This window comes from Scleropages formosus, chromosome 13 (assembly GCF_900964775.1).
Source record: "Scleropages formosus chromosome 13, fSclFor1.1, whole genome shotgun sequence".
Taxonomy (NCBI): domain Eukaryota; kingdom Metazoa; phylum Chordata; class Actinopteri; order Osteoglossiformes; family Osteoglossidae; genus Scleropages; species Scleropages formosus.
The window spans coordinates 27324914-27343560 of NC_041818.1; the positions used below are offsets into that span (position 1 = coordinate 27324914).

General features: G+C 52.5%; 1 protein-coding gene across 3 annotated transcripts in view; it reads right to left on the reverse strand.

Moving 5' to 3' along the window:
* Nucleotides 1-18647, reverse strand: part of ppargc1b (peroxisome proliferator-activated receptor gamma, coactivator 1 beta) — a 44247-nt gene that overhangs the window by 4180 nt on the left and 21420 nt on the right. For all 3 annotated transcript variants that reach the window (XM_029257188.1, XM_029257190.1, XM_029257189.1), the window contains 9 exons: nt 8579-8767; nt 7282-7503; nt 5051-5173; nt 3611-4619; nt 2737-2782; nt 2415-2482; nt 1489-2050; nt 342-393; nt 48-166 (listed from right to left, as the gene is read on the reverse strand). In XM_029257188.1, the coding sequence (XP_029113021.1) occupies nt 48-166; nt 342-393; nt 1489-2050; nt 2415-2482; nt 2737-2782; nt 3611-4619; nt 5051-5173; nt 7282-7503; nt 8579-8767 (2390 nt within the window). The remainder of the gene's footprint in view (nt 1-47; nt 167-341; nt 394-1488; nt 2051-2414; nt 2483-2736; nt 2783-3610; nt 4620-5050; nt 5174-7281; nt 7504-8578; nt 8768-18647) is intronic.

Here is an 18647-nt window from a genome sequence, read left to right on the forward strand (position 1 = left end):
CACGTGAGGCTGAGCACGCGGTACAGGGACGAGAAGGCGGCACCTACTCGTTCTTCACAACGATCTTGCACTCCTTGGGTTCACCCAGAGCTCCGAATCGCCGCCGCAGCATGGCCTGCGTGATGCCTGACGGCAGGTTGTGGATGTAGAACACCTGGCAGTCATCCTGCGCAACGACAACGCAGAAACAAAGAGTGAGACGAGCAGCGGACTCGCATCGGGCACCAACCGCACATACGGCACGGTCACAGCAACCCGCACGACCTGTGCTTTCTGTTCAGATCAGTTGAAAGGAACACGAAGAAGGATTTTCGTTCCCCTCCCCGTGACGGGTGACTTACGAAAGTTTTGATCCTCTGCTCCTCTCCGTGACACGTCTCGGAATTCTCACAGCTGCGGAGACAGACGGGGACCAGGTGAGCTGCTGCTCGAAAGGGAGCACGATATCCTCAGGATGTGTACCCATCCCCACCTAACAGAGCTAATTCCGTGCGCCAAAAAAAAAAAAAAAAAAAAAAAAAAAAAATCACCACATTGGGTGAAACTCTGTTCTGAGGGGGTCGAATTATCCAGATGAAAAATACACACGCTGGCTGGAACCGCTTGTCCCAAGCCGGGTTGCGCGAACCGAAGCCTAATCTGGCAACACAGGATTATAAGGCAGGAGGGGACACACTCAGGACAGAATGCCAGTCCATCGCAAGGCACCATAAGCAGGACTCGAACCCCAGACCCACCAGAGAGCAGGCCCTGGCCAAGCCCGCTGCGCCACCATGCCCTCAGAGGAAAAATAAAACACCAAAAATTAATAAAACATTATTTTTCTTGTGTATGATGATGACGACACTAATATTCTCTATGAGAATTGAAAGTAAAATTATTCAATCCTATCATTTATCCAAAATATTAAAAGCTGACACTCAGTTTTCTCATTTTTGCAACACTCTCCTGCTTTTCTCCCTCTACTTTCTCCTCTTTTTCTTCATCTTTCTTCTCATGCTGAAAACCAGACACCTTTGCTAATTTGTCACAAGTTACAGATTTTTTTTTTTTTTTTTTTTTTTTTTTTTTAATTGCGTAAATAGCAGAACCAGCTATTTATTATTATTGGTACTCATCATAATGTCTCTCTGGATCTCATCACATTTATTGCACTTAATTCCTAACATGTCTTCACATTTCCCATAATCGGTGCTGTGATTGGTTGAGTCCGTCAGGAAGTGTGTACAATAATTGGTTTCGATACAGAAGAAGCAGTGTCTATCAAACAGTCAAATATAGTAGCGTGAATAAAATAGCTAATAAATAAAATATGGAAGTGAGCCATTTGCGTAACCAGACACAAATGCTGTTGTACTGAATAAAAATCCTGTTGTACGAGGATAGGGTATGTATTTCATATAAGCCTTTGGAATGCTTTGTTGTTGCGCAGGACCCCGTTAAGTGAAGGATGGGTATATAAAGAATCATACCTTTAGGTTACATTACCTGAAACTCAGCTGGCTGCTGGGAGAGGGGGGCTGGCAGCAGGAGTCGAGGGGGGCGTAGTCACCGGGGTTTGTGGTGGGGGTCAGAGCAGGGTGGTTTACTCCCTCATCTGCACTGCGGGGCGATAAGGCTTGGGGCGACTGTGAGCGGGGTGTTGCTGTGTGGCGCCGCCCCCCCCTGCTGTCCGTACCCATTGGGGGATCCGAGATTTTGGAGAGGAGCTTCGCCTGGGGCAGGTCTGTACCAGTGCGCTCCCCCTCTGCTGACCTGGCCCCCTCCTTCTCCTCCACTCGGACAGAGGAGTGAAGCACATCAAGGGGTCTCCTCAGACCGTCCCCCAGACCCTGCACGCAATAGTCATGGTCCCCAAGTGACCAGCTGATGGGGCCCCCCGCGCCCCCGTCGCCCGCCTGGCCCATCCTGCGCAGTTGGGCATACAGCTCCGTCTGCTCCGGAAGCTTCCGGGAATGTGTCCGCGACAGCCAGGACCCCCGTGGGCACGCCTCGGCCCGTCCCTCGGCCTTGAAGGGCTCGTGGGGAGGGGTGGTGGGCGGAGTGAGCCCTGCAAATAAAATTGCACATCATCAGTCGACCTCCAAGTGCCATCTCACACCAGCTGTTCATCAAACATAAAGTCCCAACGCAGACCATTATTCACCATTAATATATTTAAGGCGGCGGAAATTAATGCCAATATTACACTATCATAAATAAAACATAATTTGAAGACTAAATACCTGAATGACAGTAAATAACAGAGACATTCCCCAATTATTCACAAGTCAGGTTGCGTAAAAATCGTAGCTGTACCGCGAATAAATAAATACTTAGCAGCAGACGAGGAGCCCAAAATGACCAGAAGACCGTGGGCGTGACCCAAGCAGTCTCGCCAAGGACAGTCGATATGAATGCGGAGCTCAGCTTACCCGCTGTGCCACACAGCTCCACGCTGACAGTCGTCTGCTCAAAGGGCTTGTTGGAGTACTGCGCCTCTCTGATCACCGCCAAAAGAGTGAGCGATTGAGTGAGAGAGAGAGAGACAGAGAGAGAGAGTCACCGTCATCATTACGTTTTCAATCCACTGACACAAGTTAGGTGCACAGTATGTGTGCCGTGGCAGTCCTGCAGGGCTGTGCTGCTGGATTTTCACCAGAATGTGAGTGTGAACCTGATTTCATGAGGCTCTGAGTCTAAGTGTGGCTCATGAAGGCTGGTGCTGAGCTCAGCGATGCTGGGTGCTCCACCCACCCGGTCGATTTGGGGGCCAGCGGCAGACGGAGGCAGGAGCGCTTCTCTGCAAACACAAGAGCACATCACCTTAGCAGCATGTTACAGCTGGCAGGACACACATGCAAAACACCGGAGGGCTGGGTGTTAAAGGACCGCAGTACACTGGCTCCCCAACTTAGAAATAGGACTGGGAGCGCAAGTTCGTAAGTCGGTAGGTAACTCATCGTTTGTAAAGTTTAACCCCCAAGAGACAATCAATAAAAAGTTAATAGTAGAATAAAAAAAACATTAAAAAAATAATTTAGGGGAGATGTACATCGCTTTGGAGAAAAGTGTCTGCTAAATGAATAAATATAAATGTAATAGTAAAACCCCTTAGTTTATTGTCTGGTTTGGTTCTGTAAAAATCTCAGACACAGCTATAAGAAACAGAACATGTTTTCTGTCTATGTTTTTATTAACATTAAACTCCAACTAATTTAAAATGACTGACAGCAATACGTAGTCTTCACAAACTCATATTCAATCCAGAGTGCTCATCGAGCCCTCCTTTAAACATGTACAGCATCCTTCACGTTCATTAATCACCAACACTCAGCAACTCCGCACACGAACGGCAAACACCGTGCAAGTGAGTTGAACCAAGACGGTCCTGCACTCCTGTTCTGTTTGGTTCTCTTTACTGCCATCTATTGGACGGGAAGGTAAACACAGGTCACTTTCGATCCAATAAAGATCCAACAGGTTTAGGAAACAGATAAGGGATGAAAATTACTCTAGAAATAATTAAACTCTGAAATGTTTGTATCCCCAAAAAATTGTATCTCGACTGCCCGTACGTTGAGGAGCCGGTGTACTGTGGGGGTCGGCACCCCTCTGTTGGGAAGCTCACCGTTCTGATTGCACGGAGACTCAGTATCCTTGCTCTTCTGGGGTTCAGTCCAGCAGGAATCTCCGTGCAAAAGGCTCTCTGTAGGGGAGAGCTCTGTGCAGCGCTGCTTCGCAGGCCCCGCCTCCTCACAGCACCGACTTGAAAGTGACTGCACCCTCGCCCGTCCCAGTCCAACCCCTGCCCGAGCTCTCTTGGCGAAACGGCCAGGGAAGGAGGCGAGCCGTCGGGAGCGCCTGACGGAGAAAGAGGCGTCGCCAGAGGCGGCCTTCCACGTCGGGTTCGATTGCTCGGCCTCGGAGGCGGGATCAGGAGCGACATCGCCGACGGCGCTTTTGGAGGAGGAGTCTCTGAGCTCTACTTTGGCAGGTCGTGTGCTGGCCGCCTCTCCTTTTCTGTCCGGCACTAGCCTGTTGGTGGCACCCCGAGCGTGGCTGTAGGGGGGGCTCTGCAGTCTATAAGGCTTACTCACGTCAAAAGATCGGACCGTTTCCAGAAGCTCCCGCAGGAGGGAGTGGCCCTTGAGCTCCCGGCGCCGGACGAAGGCGAGCCGCGGACGGGCGCCTCCGGCTGCCTCGGGTGCGAGCTTCTGGTTGGCCAGGGGTGGTCGGGCCGGGGGACAGTCATGCCGAGCCCTGCGAGCGACGCTGATGCTGACGCTGATGCCCGGGCACTCGCGCTCCCGCCGCTCCCCGGCACCCTGCTTGCGGCCAGGCAGGCAGTACGTGTGCATGTAGCTGATGAGCTCCACCATGCCGCGCAGCTCCTTCTCCGAGGAAAACTGTCTCTCCGCGGGTTGCGGCACAGCATGGCACTCATCCTCGCTCCCAGAGGACTCTTGCGTGTCTTCCTCCTCCTCCTCCTCATCGTCCTCCAGCTCCAACTCACTGTCCTCTTCACCAGAGGGCGTGTCCTCGGCCTCCCGTGTCGTCATCAGGAAACGGTGCAGCTCAGTGCACTGGGGTCCGGCAGGTCGCACGGCGTGGGCTTTTCGCTCCGTTTCGCTGACGCCCTGCCAGCGGACAGAGAGACGGCCGTTACCACCCCATCAGAGTGGAAACCGCACTTATGCTCTGTATGTGAGAATTTCTGAAGCCCCTTGGGTACTGAGTGCTTAGCTCTGCCTCTATATGGTAATATCCATCGAACTGCAATAATCTGACTTTGGACCGTCTTCCTGCTGGGGCTGGACCAGTGCGTCGAGCAGGTCCTCTCCTCTTAAATTCCCACGTGTCTGCAGACACACCTGACATTGGGGGGAATTCTGCAACCGTTTCCATGGTTACCTGTCAGGGCCCTGCTGGACAGGCAGTGACAAATTGCGGGCTCTCTCCACCTGGCTGTCCTGGTTTTAATCTCCTTAGCAGGCCCAACGCCTGCCCCCCTCCACACCCCCCAGCTCCTTGAAGGAGGAGCACAGATAGGGAGGACGTCTCCACTCACCTTAACCGATGCTCTCAGGAGCTTGGGGTGCTGGCTCCTGTTGCTATGGAGACGTGCACCGCCCTGCTTCTGTGCATCAAGGCCCGCAGGCACATTTGGTGGCGACAGCAGGAGCTTTTTCAGCTGCCAGGCACATTTTGGGAGAAGAAGCGGAAAGAGCCGTCAGTCAGGGATACGGCCTCCTCGGCTCGCAGCACAGCATCGGCAACGCGTCACCACCGTCCCCAACCCGGAACCGCTTCCCTGCCTGTGAGTGAGCGCCCTCGGCTCCCAGCCTCACACACAGCCAGCGGGCGAGATGCGACTTGTCTGTCCGCTGGCGTGACATCGGCTCAGAGGAGGCATCCACTCCGAGACCGTTCCGGAAAAACAAAACGAGGCAGTTTGAACGGGTGCCATTCAGTGCGCATGCCAGCTTGGCTGGCCGCCACCCCGCATCCATTGAGAAATGTGAGAGGCACCAGGGGCTCCCAGACCCGTGTTCAAACTGGTGTGGTACGGTGTGCATCTGCGCTGTGAAAGGATGCACTCGAACCCCCCGCACTGCTCGGCCCGCTCAATGCGGCCCTTGTTCCTCCGATGTGGGCCGAGCCGCAGTTACCGCAGCCACCAGCAGATGGCACCCAAAGTCGCTGTCACCGAGTAAGACCCCCCATAATTAGAATGAAGGTCGTGCCTGCGGTGGCACTCGAGAGGGGCGGGGCTCTGCATGTGACAGCGGGGGGGGGAGGATAAACAGTGCGCATTAAAGGCTCGTTTCATCGGGCCTCGTAAGATGACGTCACTTCACAGGCAGGAATGTCAGCGGAGTCGCGGGGCACAAAGGTAAGACAGCACTTGTCGGCGGGAGAAACTCCCTTAAAGGGGACACATCGGCATTCTGCGAGGGTCCGCCATGCCTCGCAAACAGCTGCTCAGAATGCAGAAAGCCCTGAGCCCCCGCACACCCCCCAACCCACTTAGGTGCTTTAAGTTTCCAGCTAAACACAGAATTACAGCAACATTTCTGCGATGACACATAGACCCCCCCAGGTGGCCCCCGTTTCATCTGTGTGACACACCTACACTTGACATTTTTCATACAGTTTGCAGTGAGTCTCAGGGCTCCAGGTGGACGGGACAGTCACTCTGTGTGTGTGTGTGTGTGTGTGTGTGTGTGTGTGTGTGTGTGTGTGTGCGCACGCGCACCCCATGCACTAATGAACCATTAATTTTCACTAATTCCAGAAAGAGTCACTTTCTCGGGGCGTTTCCGGTCCAATCTAAGCGCGTACACGTTACCCTGCCATTACCGCGGTTTGGTAAGTGCTGAAGAGAATCGAAACCCTTGTAGGTACCCAGCCAGTGGGCTGGTGGCACAGACACAAAGGCCTCTTTGTAACCTGCACACAAAGTGCCTTTTCTCAACCTTTTCAGCCCCAACCTTAATTTCAGAGTCCATCCCAGAATAAATTGTAATTAAGAACACACACACACACACACACACACACACCAGGATGAATTCTGGCCACGTCCTTGAAGGAGCTCTGAGACAACAGGGAACGAGACAGGAAGTTGTGCGACATCAAACCCGCATTAGAAAGTATATTAACCCCCCACCCCCGAGCCCCTCCCTCCCCATTTCTGCGCCGATTTGAGCAAAGGGCTTAAGCAGCATTTTTTTTTTTTTTTTTTAATTCACCCCCCCCCCCATAAACCGCATTCTAGCAGGTGATGAGTGCGAGGAGCGACATGTTTGGTTAGCGGCAGCAGACTTGTGGACAAATGAGACACGGCTATGAGAGACGTGGAAGGGAGGGGGGCGTGGCATTCCGGGAGACAAAGTGTGATGATGTGAAGTGGAGGGGCAGCAGGGTGGGGTTGGGGGGGGCAGAAACCTGGGAGACATGGTAACAGCATGGCGACCGCTAGCATCCAGATCTCTCAGAGACAGAAATGGAGACGAATGGAAGGGGAGGAAGAGCAGGATAGAGGGACGGGAACAGCAAAGGACTAGATGGAACGGCGCGGGGAGAGCAAGCAATGAGCGTTAGGGGCAGAGGGGGCGGGATCACTGCGGAGCTCCAGCCATCTGCCTGGAAGAAGCGCTCTTATTAGAACGGTCGCTAAAAGAACACAAAAAAGAGGCCAAAATGAGAAAAATTCAGACCTTTGTTGCCTATCATACCCAAGCTGTGGGGTAGTCAGAGGCCCATCCACATCCACCTTAAACAGGAAGGAAGGGTTCTTACTAGAGACGGGTCTTCTGTCTCTGGGCTCAGCGAGCTGCCGAAGGGCTCGCTATCCAGAGGGAGGTCCTCCTCCTCCTCCTCCTCCTCCTCCTCATCCTCCTCATCCTCAGGGCCCCCACCCAGCGAAGGGAACCCACACAGCCCACCCCCCACCTCGTCCTCCACCATCTCGTCCAGGCTGTCTGTGAGAGCGGCCAGCAGCGCCGCATTCTCCTCTTCTATCTGCAGGGGGCGGGAGAGAGCGACAGTCAGCGCTCAGCAACGAGGGCTGTGACATCCTGGAGGAAGTCGCTGGTCTACGATAGATGGGTCCAGGCTCATTTTAGAGGGACTCTTCACAACATCCAAGGTGAATAGAAGGTGAATGGACCCAGACATGAGACCGTTGTGTCCTCTGGGTCCAGCATCATATTGACACCTTGGACCTTCCTGGATACAGTGGCTCAAACCTGCACAGGAAGCCAGTCGAAACATCCAAACATCCACCCTGAACTGCAAGTAAATAGGGGTGGATTCATTGCATTGAGGGCTGATTGCTTCACCTGACAGGGCATCTGGAGCACAGGCGCATTAAGGCTTAATGGTAAAGAACAACCCTCTACATTAAAATTACATAATATGGTCCAGGCGAAAGACGAAATTCTTTAGAAACAGCCAGGGGCAGGGGAGGGGGACTCCTTCCTGAGGAACTGCTGCTTGGTGATTTTCACAAGGGTCCAAAACAAAGTCTGCAGTTCCTAATTTTATCTCCAATGTGGTTAAACAAATGCCCTGTGTCCCTCAGAGCTGCCAAATCCCTTGCACATTCAAGAAGGGTCTTGAACCCATCTCTTCAACAGCCACTCCTCTCCTGATTTCTTGACAGCTTCATAAATGAGTCCAACACCATCTGCTACGATTATCAATGCATTTGCTATGGGAATGTAAGTTCCACAGGTGCAGTCGAATGAAGGTCCCTCTGCCCCTCAGAGCTGCTGAATCCTTCTTATCAACACCATCTGCTGTGATTATCTATTCAGTTAGCAAATGCATGTCACTTCTATAAGAGCTGCTGGAGGGATGTGAACCAGCATCATGATGGTGTCAGACACACAAGCTGCATGTCCATAATCCTGTGCCTGTGTCTAAAGTTTTTTGTCTGCTGTTGACGCACTTGTTCACTCTGTACATCGCTTTGGAGAAAAGCATCTGACAAATGACTCGATGTTTAAGTAAATGTGAGTTTGCTCTTGCAGAGCTAAACGATCCCAAATCTACCGGCAGCGAACAGGGTCCAATATCAGGGTTCAGGTCTCACCTCAAAGAGCTCCGGGTCCCCGGTGCTGTACTGGATGGAGGCGGGAGAGGAATCCGACTGGTCGTTGCACCAGTGCAGCTCGCTGAGGCAGTTGACCGAGTCAAAATCGCTTGCGTCCAGCTGCGAGAGGTCGATGTCAGGGAAGTCCACGTCGAGGCGGTCCGAGCTGACCTCCTCCTCCTCCTCATACTGCAGGGACAGAGGTACAAAGGAGGGGGTTCACGTTTGGTCTGTGAGCCAAAGGTCAGTAAAAGGTGATCTTTAGTAACACTCGGAAACAAAAACAAGTGTTCGTCATCTACTCGATGCCACCTAGTGAGCGTCTGCTCCCGCGACACCGCGAGAGCCCAAGGGAATGGAAGAGGATGACTGCGCAACAACGCGCTATAAACTCCTGCTCAGCATCTCGACCCCACGTTGCCTTGGCAACGAGCATCATTCCTGGACAGGAGTCCTCGCCAACAAGCGAGCTGCCAGACACACCGTGTCGCAACTCGTGTGTGACACCACGCAAGTAGCTGGCGCTGAGCACCTGCATTTGAACGCATTCCTACGTCACGCTTTACGAGCTCCAGCTTTTTCATTAGAAACCGACCTTTCTTTTTACTCGTGTTTAGTACGGTGAAAACACTGGATCGGAACAAGAAAGTGAGATTTTGTAACGCGAGGAGTCCATTCCGGGGGCAGCGGACCTCCTCGGGAGGTGGGAAGCAAAGAGGGGACAGATAGCGGGGGAGGCAGAGCAGAACGACCTGCTGTTAAGGACTGGGCTGCGTCCACATTGTCCACAGCTGGGTGAGGAGGGGCCAGGGGAATGATGCTGCCACCACCGCCCCTCCCTCACCCATCCTGCAGCCCAGAACTGGTGCCAGATATAGCAGCAGGACCACTTTTCGGAGCCCCTGCTACAAATCTTCCACGAAGACCCGCACCAGACCTGACGTCTCGTTCACACACGCGCAGGCACACACACTCTACCACATGTGCAGATGAGCCCCTTTTATTTCATTATCCAACCAGCGATCACGCAAACCGCAGCAACGGCACCAGCGCCCTCCTCCAGTCACTCGATGCCACTGAATAAGCTACTTACACCGATTTACCATTTAATATGGCTGGGTAATTTTTACCGAATCAATTCGGGGTAAGTACCGTGACCACAAGTATCACAGCAGGTCATACGACTCAAATCTGGGTCCTTTGACTGCAAGGTGATGCTCCCCGTGGTACCAGGATCGACCAAGTGCAACAGTTATTCTTCGCATTTGTTTATTCTTGTTGGTTTTATACAAAAGTCCAAACAACTTTGTCTTCAAGAAGATGAGAGGACGCCCAGCTTTAGCTACCCCCTTTACTGCCACCACCTTCCCTCAGCACCATTCACCTGTCTGTCCCCATGGAGACCACAGACACAGGACCCCAATCCCAGGGTCTGGCATGCTCCCCCTCCTCCTGCTCTCATGTCTCAAGGACGTCACTAGCTTGCCCCCCCAAGACAAAATTAATTAGTTGCACACGGCTTCTCCTTCCCCAGCGCCTCGGTCTCTTTATCTCACTCGTCTCCTTTCCGTTACAGAGAGCCTCCTTATCAATCAATACAAACATCCTTGGCCTGCGAAGGTTTGAGGTCACAGGCACACACACAGGGATTCTCACTCGTTCTCTCTCCCTCTCACCCACATGCACACACACCTGCACGTGCAACGAAAGTGCAGAACCACTTCACGGCTACCACTGCCCTCCGTAAAACCAACAGGAAGTGGTTCCCGTGAAGGGCGGAGGGCGCGCCGATGACTCGGCCGATACACCGACGTGAGCCCCGAAACCTGCTGCTGACCACACACCCCTGACTACGTCCAGCTGCTCCGACAACGGCCGGCGACCAGATTGACCAGATCGGCCTCATTGGCAGCTCCCGTTGGACCCCCGGCGTACTCCCTCATCCCGACGTCGGCCTTCCCGTAAAGGATGAGCTGTATTTCGCTGGTCACCATTTCCTACATGCATTCAGAGGATCCAAGGGCTGCACGGACGGGTTTACTGAGACCGCTCATCCGCAGCTTCAAAATTCAAAGAGAATGTGCAGAACCACGAAGACGGGAAGACAGTCACTCTTCCGCTGGTCCCCGTGACCAAATAGCTGTGTGCCATACATTCGGTATGTCAGACAATACATCAAGCAGCCAAGAAAGGAACCAGCCTCTGTTCTGACTGAACTGCGACAGTGAGGACGGAGGCCGAGTCATAACGGCACGACCCGCATCTGTGGTGCCGTCAGCTTGCGTGAGGAGCGGAGTCCACACGCGAAAAAAAGGAGAAGTCGTGCAAAGACCGCAGATGGATGCTGCAGCTTTGGCAAAGAGAGCAGAGAGAGCAGAGCTGCTCTCCAGGCCAACGCCGACGTTCAATTTTTCATGAGACTGTTCCGCTTAAGTACTTTGCTAAGGGCTTTTCGGGAGCTTTTATGGTACCTCTCATTCTCGGCCGTTCTTCCGAATCTGCGGTCCCGGTCAATTCGGCCAGAGAGGGACGTGTGAAACGCGCCAGTAGTGCGTGTAGGAGGGCACCATCATGGACGCTCCAAAGGCTGCTCTGCATGACCGTATCGTCCACATAGACAACACAAATCTACATGGGGGGGGGGGGGGATAATGCCATCTACCGCTCGTCCATTTCTCATCACCTAAGATTATTGAAACTTCCTGTCTGCGCACTCAAAGCAGCTGAGTGCCAAGATGTCACTCCACTAAACAAACCCAATCACAACACGAGATGTTTAAGAGGGTTGCTGGAAACATGTGCGCTGGAGGAATGGGGTGGGGTGGGGTGGGGGCGTAGTGCTCCACCTTGACGCTGCCAGGGGACACGGGGGGATTAACTCCTGCTCTGGCCCCCGTCCAACCTGCCCAGTGAAGACTCTGCTGTCCCAATGAAGGGATCAGCTGGACGGACTTAGGAGGCCTGGGGGTGGGGATGGGGGTGTTGCTCAGAAGGATCTGCTTGCTCAGGTTTGAATCAGGCTTAGCCCCGCCTCATGACGCACGTGCGCCGCGTTCAGATCCTACTTCAGCCTGCTGTGGGGGCAGGGCGTCGCCGGTGGTCCTGTCGTAGGGGCATCTCGGGACCCGGCAGGCTTCGTGTGGAAACACAGATCTAATAAAGCCGAGTATCTCAAGCATTTGCCAGCTAATGGGCTCTTATCTGGGCTCCCGGGTCCCGCTGAGCTCGTCGCTATCGCAGGTATGTTATATATAGCCGTTATCCCGGGTCTCATGACGGCCTCTTACACAAGTTGCTTGTGACAAGCTGGGGCTTTAAAGGCAGCGCGTGCCAGACGCCAATGGGTTCTGCTCCCCTTTATTCCATCCACACCTTCTGCGAGGCATCCCGTCAGTCATCGCGCCGACATTCTGCCCTCCGCTCTGGGTATTTCCATCCATCCTATCGTGTTTCCACCCTCGAGCCCAGTGACAAGTCCAGGAAGAGTAGATGCCTCAGGAGCACTGAGCCCAACTGCCACTGGAGGTCTCTGGTTGCTCAGCAAGGCCTTACACTAACCCTAACCCTAACCCAACCCAACCCCTACACCTACTCATCAAATACAATCTATAACCACTAACTCTTACCCTTAGCAATGTCTCCGTTCAAGGCAGAGAATCACAGCCCGTCCATCTCACCCTCGCCTTCCAAATTTCACAGATCAGGGGTCATCGCATGGTTCCAGGTTTGTGGCGACTAATGAGATAAACACGTCAGACAGGGAGACACGGAGAGCGGTGATCCGATTTCCCTCTCAATGAGTGTGGACTTTGGCGGAGCTCGGCGTCACTCGCTTCACTTGGGCAACGCGATAAAATTCAATTATCCTGTGCTGCTTAACACGAGTCTCCCAAAATCCAAATTACCCAGAAGCGCCCGGAAACAGGTCAGTTTAAGGAGGAACTGGGACAGAAGGGTGCAATGGAAAAAGTGATCTTGGCCAGTCTGCTGCGGGAATGGACTGGCAGGTGGTCCACGGCGCCTCCGCAAGGCCAGTCGGCAGCACGATGGCATTTTATCGCAGAGCGCGCGCGCAGGTGTGACCGAGGCCTGCCCTCCAGCAGCCAATACACCCCACTGGCTGTGTTTCAAACGCACCTTTCGCAACTCTCGTGGTGCTAAGTACAGACGTGGGCAGAAAACACGGAAGTGAGGAAACACCCGGCAGAAGAAGCAGGGGTGGCAGCTTTGCACAACAGTGTAAAGATGACCTGTGGACTCAAAACTCCTCTGCTTCATGGTTACCCGAGAAGGTGCACTTGCAGGAAGAACTTTCCAAAGAAGTGTTACACCTGAAATCTAAACATACTTATGGAAAAGTCAAGTATTCATTGCAGGCAATAGAACAATGGGCTCCTTTGGCAAAACGTATCCGCTATCCATGAGAGGCTGTGTGGTTCTGAGGGTGTGTGTCTGTCTGTCTGACTGACATATTCACTACTTAACACAGAGTCCTTAAGAGTAGTGAGGCCCTTCCCCACCTCCATTCTGGCAGCATTTTCAGTAGCAAGAATGTGTGAAAAGCCTTGCCTGCATCATACATATGTGTGTGTGTGTGTGTGTGTCCACTGGGGTGGGTTAATATTGACAGCCTTGTTTCTCTGCTCCCAGGAATAGGACTATAAATTGCTCTTCCAGATCAAATCTGTTGCTGCCAAAATGCATCACCTACTGCGCCGCCCTGCTGGTCGGGCAAGAAGCACATTTGAACAGAAACTGCACATCGATAACCGGAGCAATCTGGCCAATTTTCTCATTTTCCCTAAGGCAGTGTGGCTGGGGGGTAAATGCCGTCCCAGTTTTTCCCGTGCTGTGACGTCCTAGAAGCTATGAATGCTAGGATTAAGCTTAGATTAAAAAACTGCTTTTGTTTTGACTGAGCCCCCATTTTGGCCTCAGTTACTCCCCTGCAGCAGTCTGGTCAAACCACCCCTCAGGTTAACATCTCAGCCTTCGGGTTTAATCCACCAGAAAGAACACCATTCTTATCCCCATACCCCTCCGAGGATGATTAAAACACAGACAGCTGATATCTCAGCAGCACCAAAGCGACTGGGCTCAATAAGCGGACAATATCGGTGAAGAGCACGACGACAATAGTATCAATAACCCCAGATCCTCCTCCAGTGATCACCCACCCAGTCACCAGTCCAGCTCCTTAACCATCACGCCATGCCTCTCGTACTGGACCCAAAGAAGCTGCTCGGCCCCAAACGCGAACCCGATCCCATGTAATTATTGCCAGGCTGGCATTTGAGATAAATCTGCATCTTCTGAAGAGGGACGGGCATCAAGCGCGAGTCAAGGGTGCAGGAGACTGAGCGGAGTCATTAAGATACGAGGTGGACGAGGCTCACGTCAGAGACACACCCTCCCCCCCCCCCCTCCCCGATTCCAACCCCTGCCTTCTCCAGGACTGCTGGTAATGGGATCTGATATGAAATCGGATTCAATACCTGGAAAAAGGGCTTTGGGTCGCCGCCAGTCCATTGAGCAGAAGCGTCTGCAGAGGAACGCCAATGGAAAACAGGTTACCTGCAAACGAGATTGAGGTAGCGGCGCGGTCCGTCCCTCGCCTCTTTCTGTCCCAAAGACCTGCGGCATCTCCCGTCAGGCTGCCATCCCGAGGATCGGACAAGGTCACATCCGCCGACCGGGAGCGCGGCTACAAGCGTCCGATCCCTGAGCAATCCGACCAATCGAAGGGCTTGCAGCCTCGACATCACCTGACGGCATCCAACGGTCACAAAGAGTGCACTTTGCACCGGTTGGTCCACATTCGGGAGGCGCGCACCCCAAACGGGAAGGACGTCCGAATGGGTCGGGCGTATCGTGTGCTTCCCACGCTCCGACAAACGGGGGCCCGGGGTGTCACAGGAGACTTTGCCAGCTAATTACCTCTAATTGCCACCACTCGATTGCCCACGGGCTTTTAAGAAGTGACCGTACACATAAGCCTTTAACAGGATCACTGAGAATAATGAGCGGCTATTTTAAGTAGGTGGAGGGCTGAGATAATGCCACTTTTTGAGTCAAAGAAGATAGACGGCAGTCGAGCGCCGAGTCGATGCGAGAAACTCCACGAGTACGCCGTCCGCAGACGTCAGGACCAAGAAACACCTCTTGCGCCAACACTGAGGTCCTGCTTCGGTCTGTTCCGGCTCACATCTTTGTACCAATGCACACCCCGAGTCGGCCGTCAGCCCTGTGGTCTGCGACCCCTACAGTGAAGAGCGGCCAGAGTTTTTGACCTTTCCCGTTTCCCGTTTTCACTGGCCACCAAAGCCGAACCTTCTTGAGTCTGAGCACAATGGCGTCTGACTAATGACCTGGGGGGACCTGGCCAAAGGCGGTTCATAATCAATAAAATTTATTACTACGAGGATCACTGGCGAGCCCCGCTGAGATTAGCAGGAGTGGTGGGGGTGGAATGGGTCTGCAGGAAGCAAAGAAGGGCGGAAGTCAGCTAGATTTTCACCATGGGTCAATGCCTTAATTAGGATGACCTCAGTTACAGGACAAGAAATACCAAAAAACCTCATTGTTACGTGTCTAGATTGAAATTCAGCACCGCTTCCTCATCCGTAAGGCTTCCATCCTCATCGTGTTGCAGCAGCGTTTTGTCAAACACTGTCAGACTGTTCAGTCAGGCAGGGCGAGCTCACCGCGGTGGCCAGGTAACGAGACGGAGCAAAGAACCGGAAGGGCCACGCCTCACCTTCTAGAAATTTCTGTTGGAAATAGATGAGAGGCTTTGCCTTCTCTTCAACCTGTACAATAAGCGACCGACAAACAGCCCCCGAGCGGCCTTTTTTCACTGTGATTTGGATTGGTTTCACTCCTCGCTCTCTGACGCTCAACAGCTGATGCCGGATGTCAATTTATAACGTCTATCATATGCAGTTGCCCAGAGCTGCCGCCTCCTCATTCCGCAGGGGCCATAGCGGTATCAAATTCTTCTCCTTCTGCCTTCCACGGCGAATCCGTAACCTCTGGCCCCCATTCCCAGCCTCGGAGCCCCACAGCTGCATTCCCCTCTTCAGCACAAGCGCTCGAGATCCCGCCACAGGGTTCCACGCAAAAGGCCCCGAGCGCACGTGTGAAAACAGTGGCGGCCATTCGGGCCCGGATCCACACGGATTTTGGAACGGCTCCTTGCCTTCCCGTACAAACTAACTGTCCAGTTCCGGAAAGAGGTCCCGTTATCTTCACGGTGAGCTGGTGAGCTCAGAGCTTCAGCTATCTCCCATTGAAAACCTGTGAACATCTGACACCACCTGGCTAAAATTAAACAATCAGACATCCTGGAGCAGGGTCGCAACGTATTCACCCAACCTGGTAGACAAAAAGAACAGGTTGCATTGCTGCCCCCGACTCAGTTCCACTTTGCTCTAGTTATTCCACACCCCACCCATACCAAATAGCCCTCAAAGAGCTCGTCTGCTGGAAAAGGGTTAACGGGAACCTTATTTATTCCTGGAATGAGGTGCCACTCTGTCCGCAGATCAGCAGCTCAAGGTCGACAAGAACTCCTCCGGTTATGCAGATTGTGGGTTGGGGGGGGGGGGGGGGGGGTCATGCGTTACTGCAGTGTTGGGGTCAAAAGGGGACATAGAAACCTGCAGGCATCACCGTCGCTGAACCCATACGGCCCCACTTTCCTACTCGCTCCTCAGTGACGAGCGCTCAAAGGTCTGTGTGTCCCGTGGCAGGTGTACCTAACGGAAACGAAGAGAAGCGATCCCTCACACGCGTCGAAAAGTCAAGAGTTCGGAGCCACGCATTCACGTTTGTGCTGTTGGGTAATGGCTTACAGTGCACCGCAGCGGTCCGGTGTCCTCAACTCCTCAATCCGTGCAGGTAACAGCGCTCAACGTCTTCCCTTGGAGTTAGAGTCACAGGTGCAATTACACCGGGATGGCATGACAGGGTGTGGGTGCATTTTTGGAGTAAGCAGGTGATACCGCAAGTTTACAAGCAAGGGCAAGTATTCTGCTTCACTACAGGAATCCATCGACCTACTGAAGGTGCAATCTTCTTTTCATATTTACTCTTTAAAGCATAATCCACAGATAGTAATGACAAAAGGTGAACGAACCTATAAGGAGAAGAGAGAGGCAATAAGTGCTTTACTAGGAATGAAGGTCCACTGAACTTCGTCTTTTGCTCTAGGGGATTGGGGCGCTAGTTGTTGGATCATCACAAACATCATGTTCATTATCTACCAACCCCCTGTTAGCAGACCTTCACCTCTGGAGTGTGACTTTACAGAGGAAGTTTCTACGTAACGAAGGAATGGCAGCTGGCGCAAAGGACATGGCATCTTCCCAGGCCCCTCATTCACATGCAGGTGCCAACGCCTGTCTGAGAGCTGGCCGTACAGGAGAGCAGGTCATAATTTAATAAAAATCCTTTCCTCCTTGATTCTTGTAGTGCTAGAGGAACCTAGTGTCCTGGATATGTCCTTGATCTGCGCTCTCTCAGTCTCGTGGACAGATGGGTTGATGGATGTAAGCCTTGCAGAAGGTGGTACTGCACTTTGATCTTAGCCAAAAGACCAAGAAACAATACCTGGCAGAAGATGGTGTACAGCACATCACGCACTAGAAGAGTAGAGAGGGCCAGACCAACCCTGAAACTTGGGCTCCAGAAAACATCGTGTTTCAATGTTGGTGACATCGACAGAGGTTCTGCTCTTAGTTCTACCACTTCTCCAATCACTGGTCCCACCACTGGCTCTGGCCCTTTAGTAACGGTCTTCACACCACCACTAGGTGCCAGTGGTGTCCCCACCTCAACTATCTTAACTGTGTGTCAAGAAAAAAGAAGACAGATCATCCACACGAGGCTGTGCCATTCCAACAAGAAGCCTCTCTGATCACGCGTGGCGAGGCAGTGTTTGAGGACACATAGGCCAATTCCTCCAGCTCCTCCTCATCCGGCCCCAAAGCAGGGCTGTCATCCTGGGAGCAGCCCACCGCGACACAGCTGGCCTCCCAGTCTAAATATGGACATGGTTTGTGCAGCGGCGGTCTCGTGCTCTCGCCCCAGTGTTCCCTGAGGAGAGCACGGTACACCAGCAAGAAGGGAAGGAGAACTGACGCAAGCAGGTTTCCACGATCCATCCTTCGTCGGAGCCGTTGCTGGGTGTGTTTTGGCTGCTGGGAGGGGGAGGTGTGTGTCGAACGAGTACAGCGATGGCACAAAAATGAGCCCAGTTCTCCAAGCAGCTCTTCATCTCAGGTTTCTTACTCTGCCGGTCACCAGCAAGGCAAGGAAATAAGAACAGCATCTCTGAAGGTTATCCAGGGATGCCTGCTGTACAGGGTTGTTTTGAAACCTTAGAAGTGATTGAAGTTGTAGGTTTAACTTTCAACTAGAACTCAAAGGTCAAAAGGACAGACGAGGGATGCATAGTAAAATCAGATGACATGTTCAAGTTGCCTGACAGACATGTATATCTAGAGGAATTTAGGCTAAACTTTCACAACATATCCATGAATTTTCATCTTCACTCAGGCAATTCAGCACGTGCACAATTCTGAAGGCAGCAACGTTTTTTAATAATAACAAAAAAAAAAAAAAAAAAAAAAAAAAAATCGATACAGTAGTCACACTGGCACTAGTGAGGATGACAATGATGATGACGGCCTCCAACTCCACGGCAGGAAGTCAATGATTCCGAAAACTTCCAATCTTATCTTTGCAAATCCTGGTTGGTCACCGAATCTTTCAAAGCCATCGAATTCCAGGTTCTTAACCACTGCACCAGAACCAATACCACATGTAGTAGTTCTGAAAGCTTTGCCCCGACCCATCTTGACTAAGGGCTCCTTATAAAGGCAGATCAAAAAGGTGCTGGAAAATTTACATAACAAAAATCTGACCAAAAACTGCTCAATCCCCCAGTGGGGGGGGGGGAGAGAAAAAAAAAAAAAAAAAAAAAAAACATTTCCAGGGAATCATCCACTGCCCTCCTATCTTGTTTTGGCTCTTTGATCAAGCCCCAACACTTACTCATGAGCCTGAA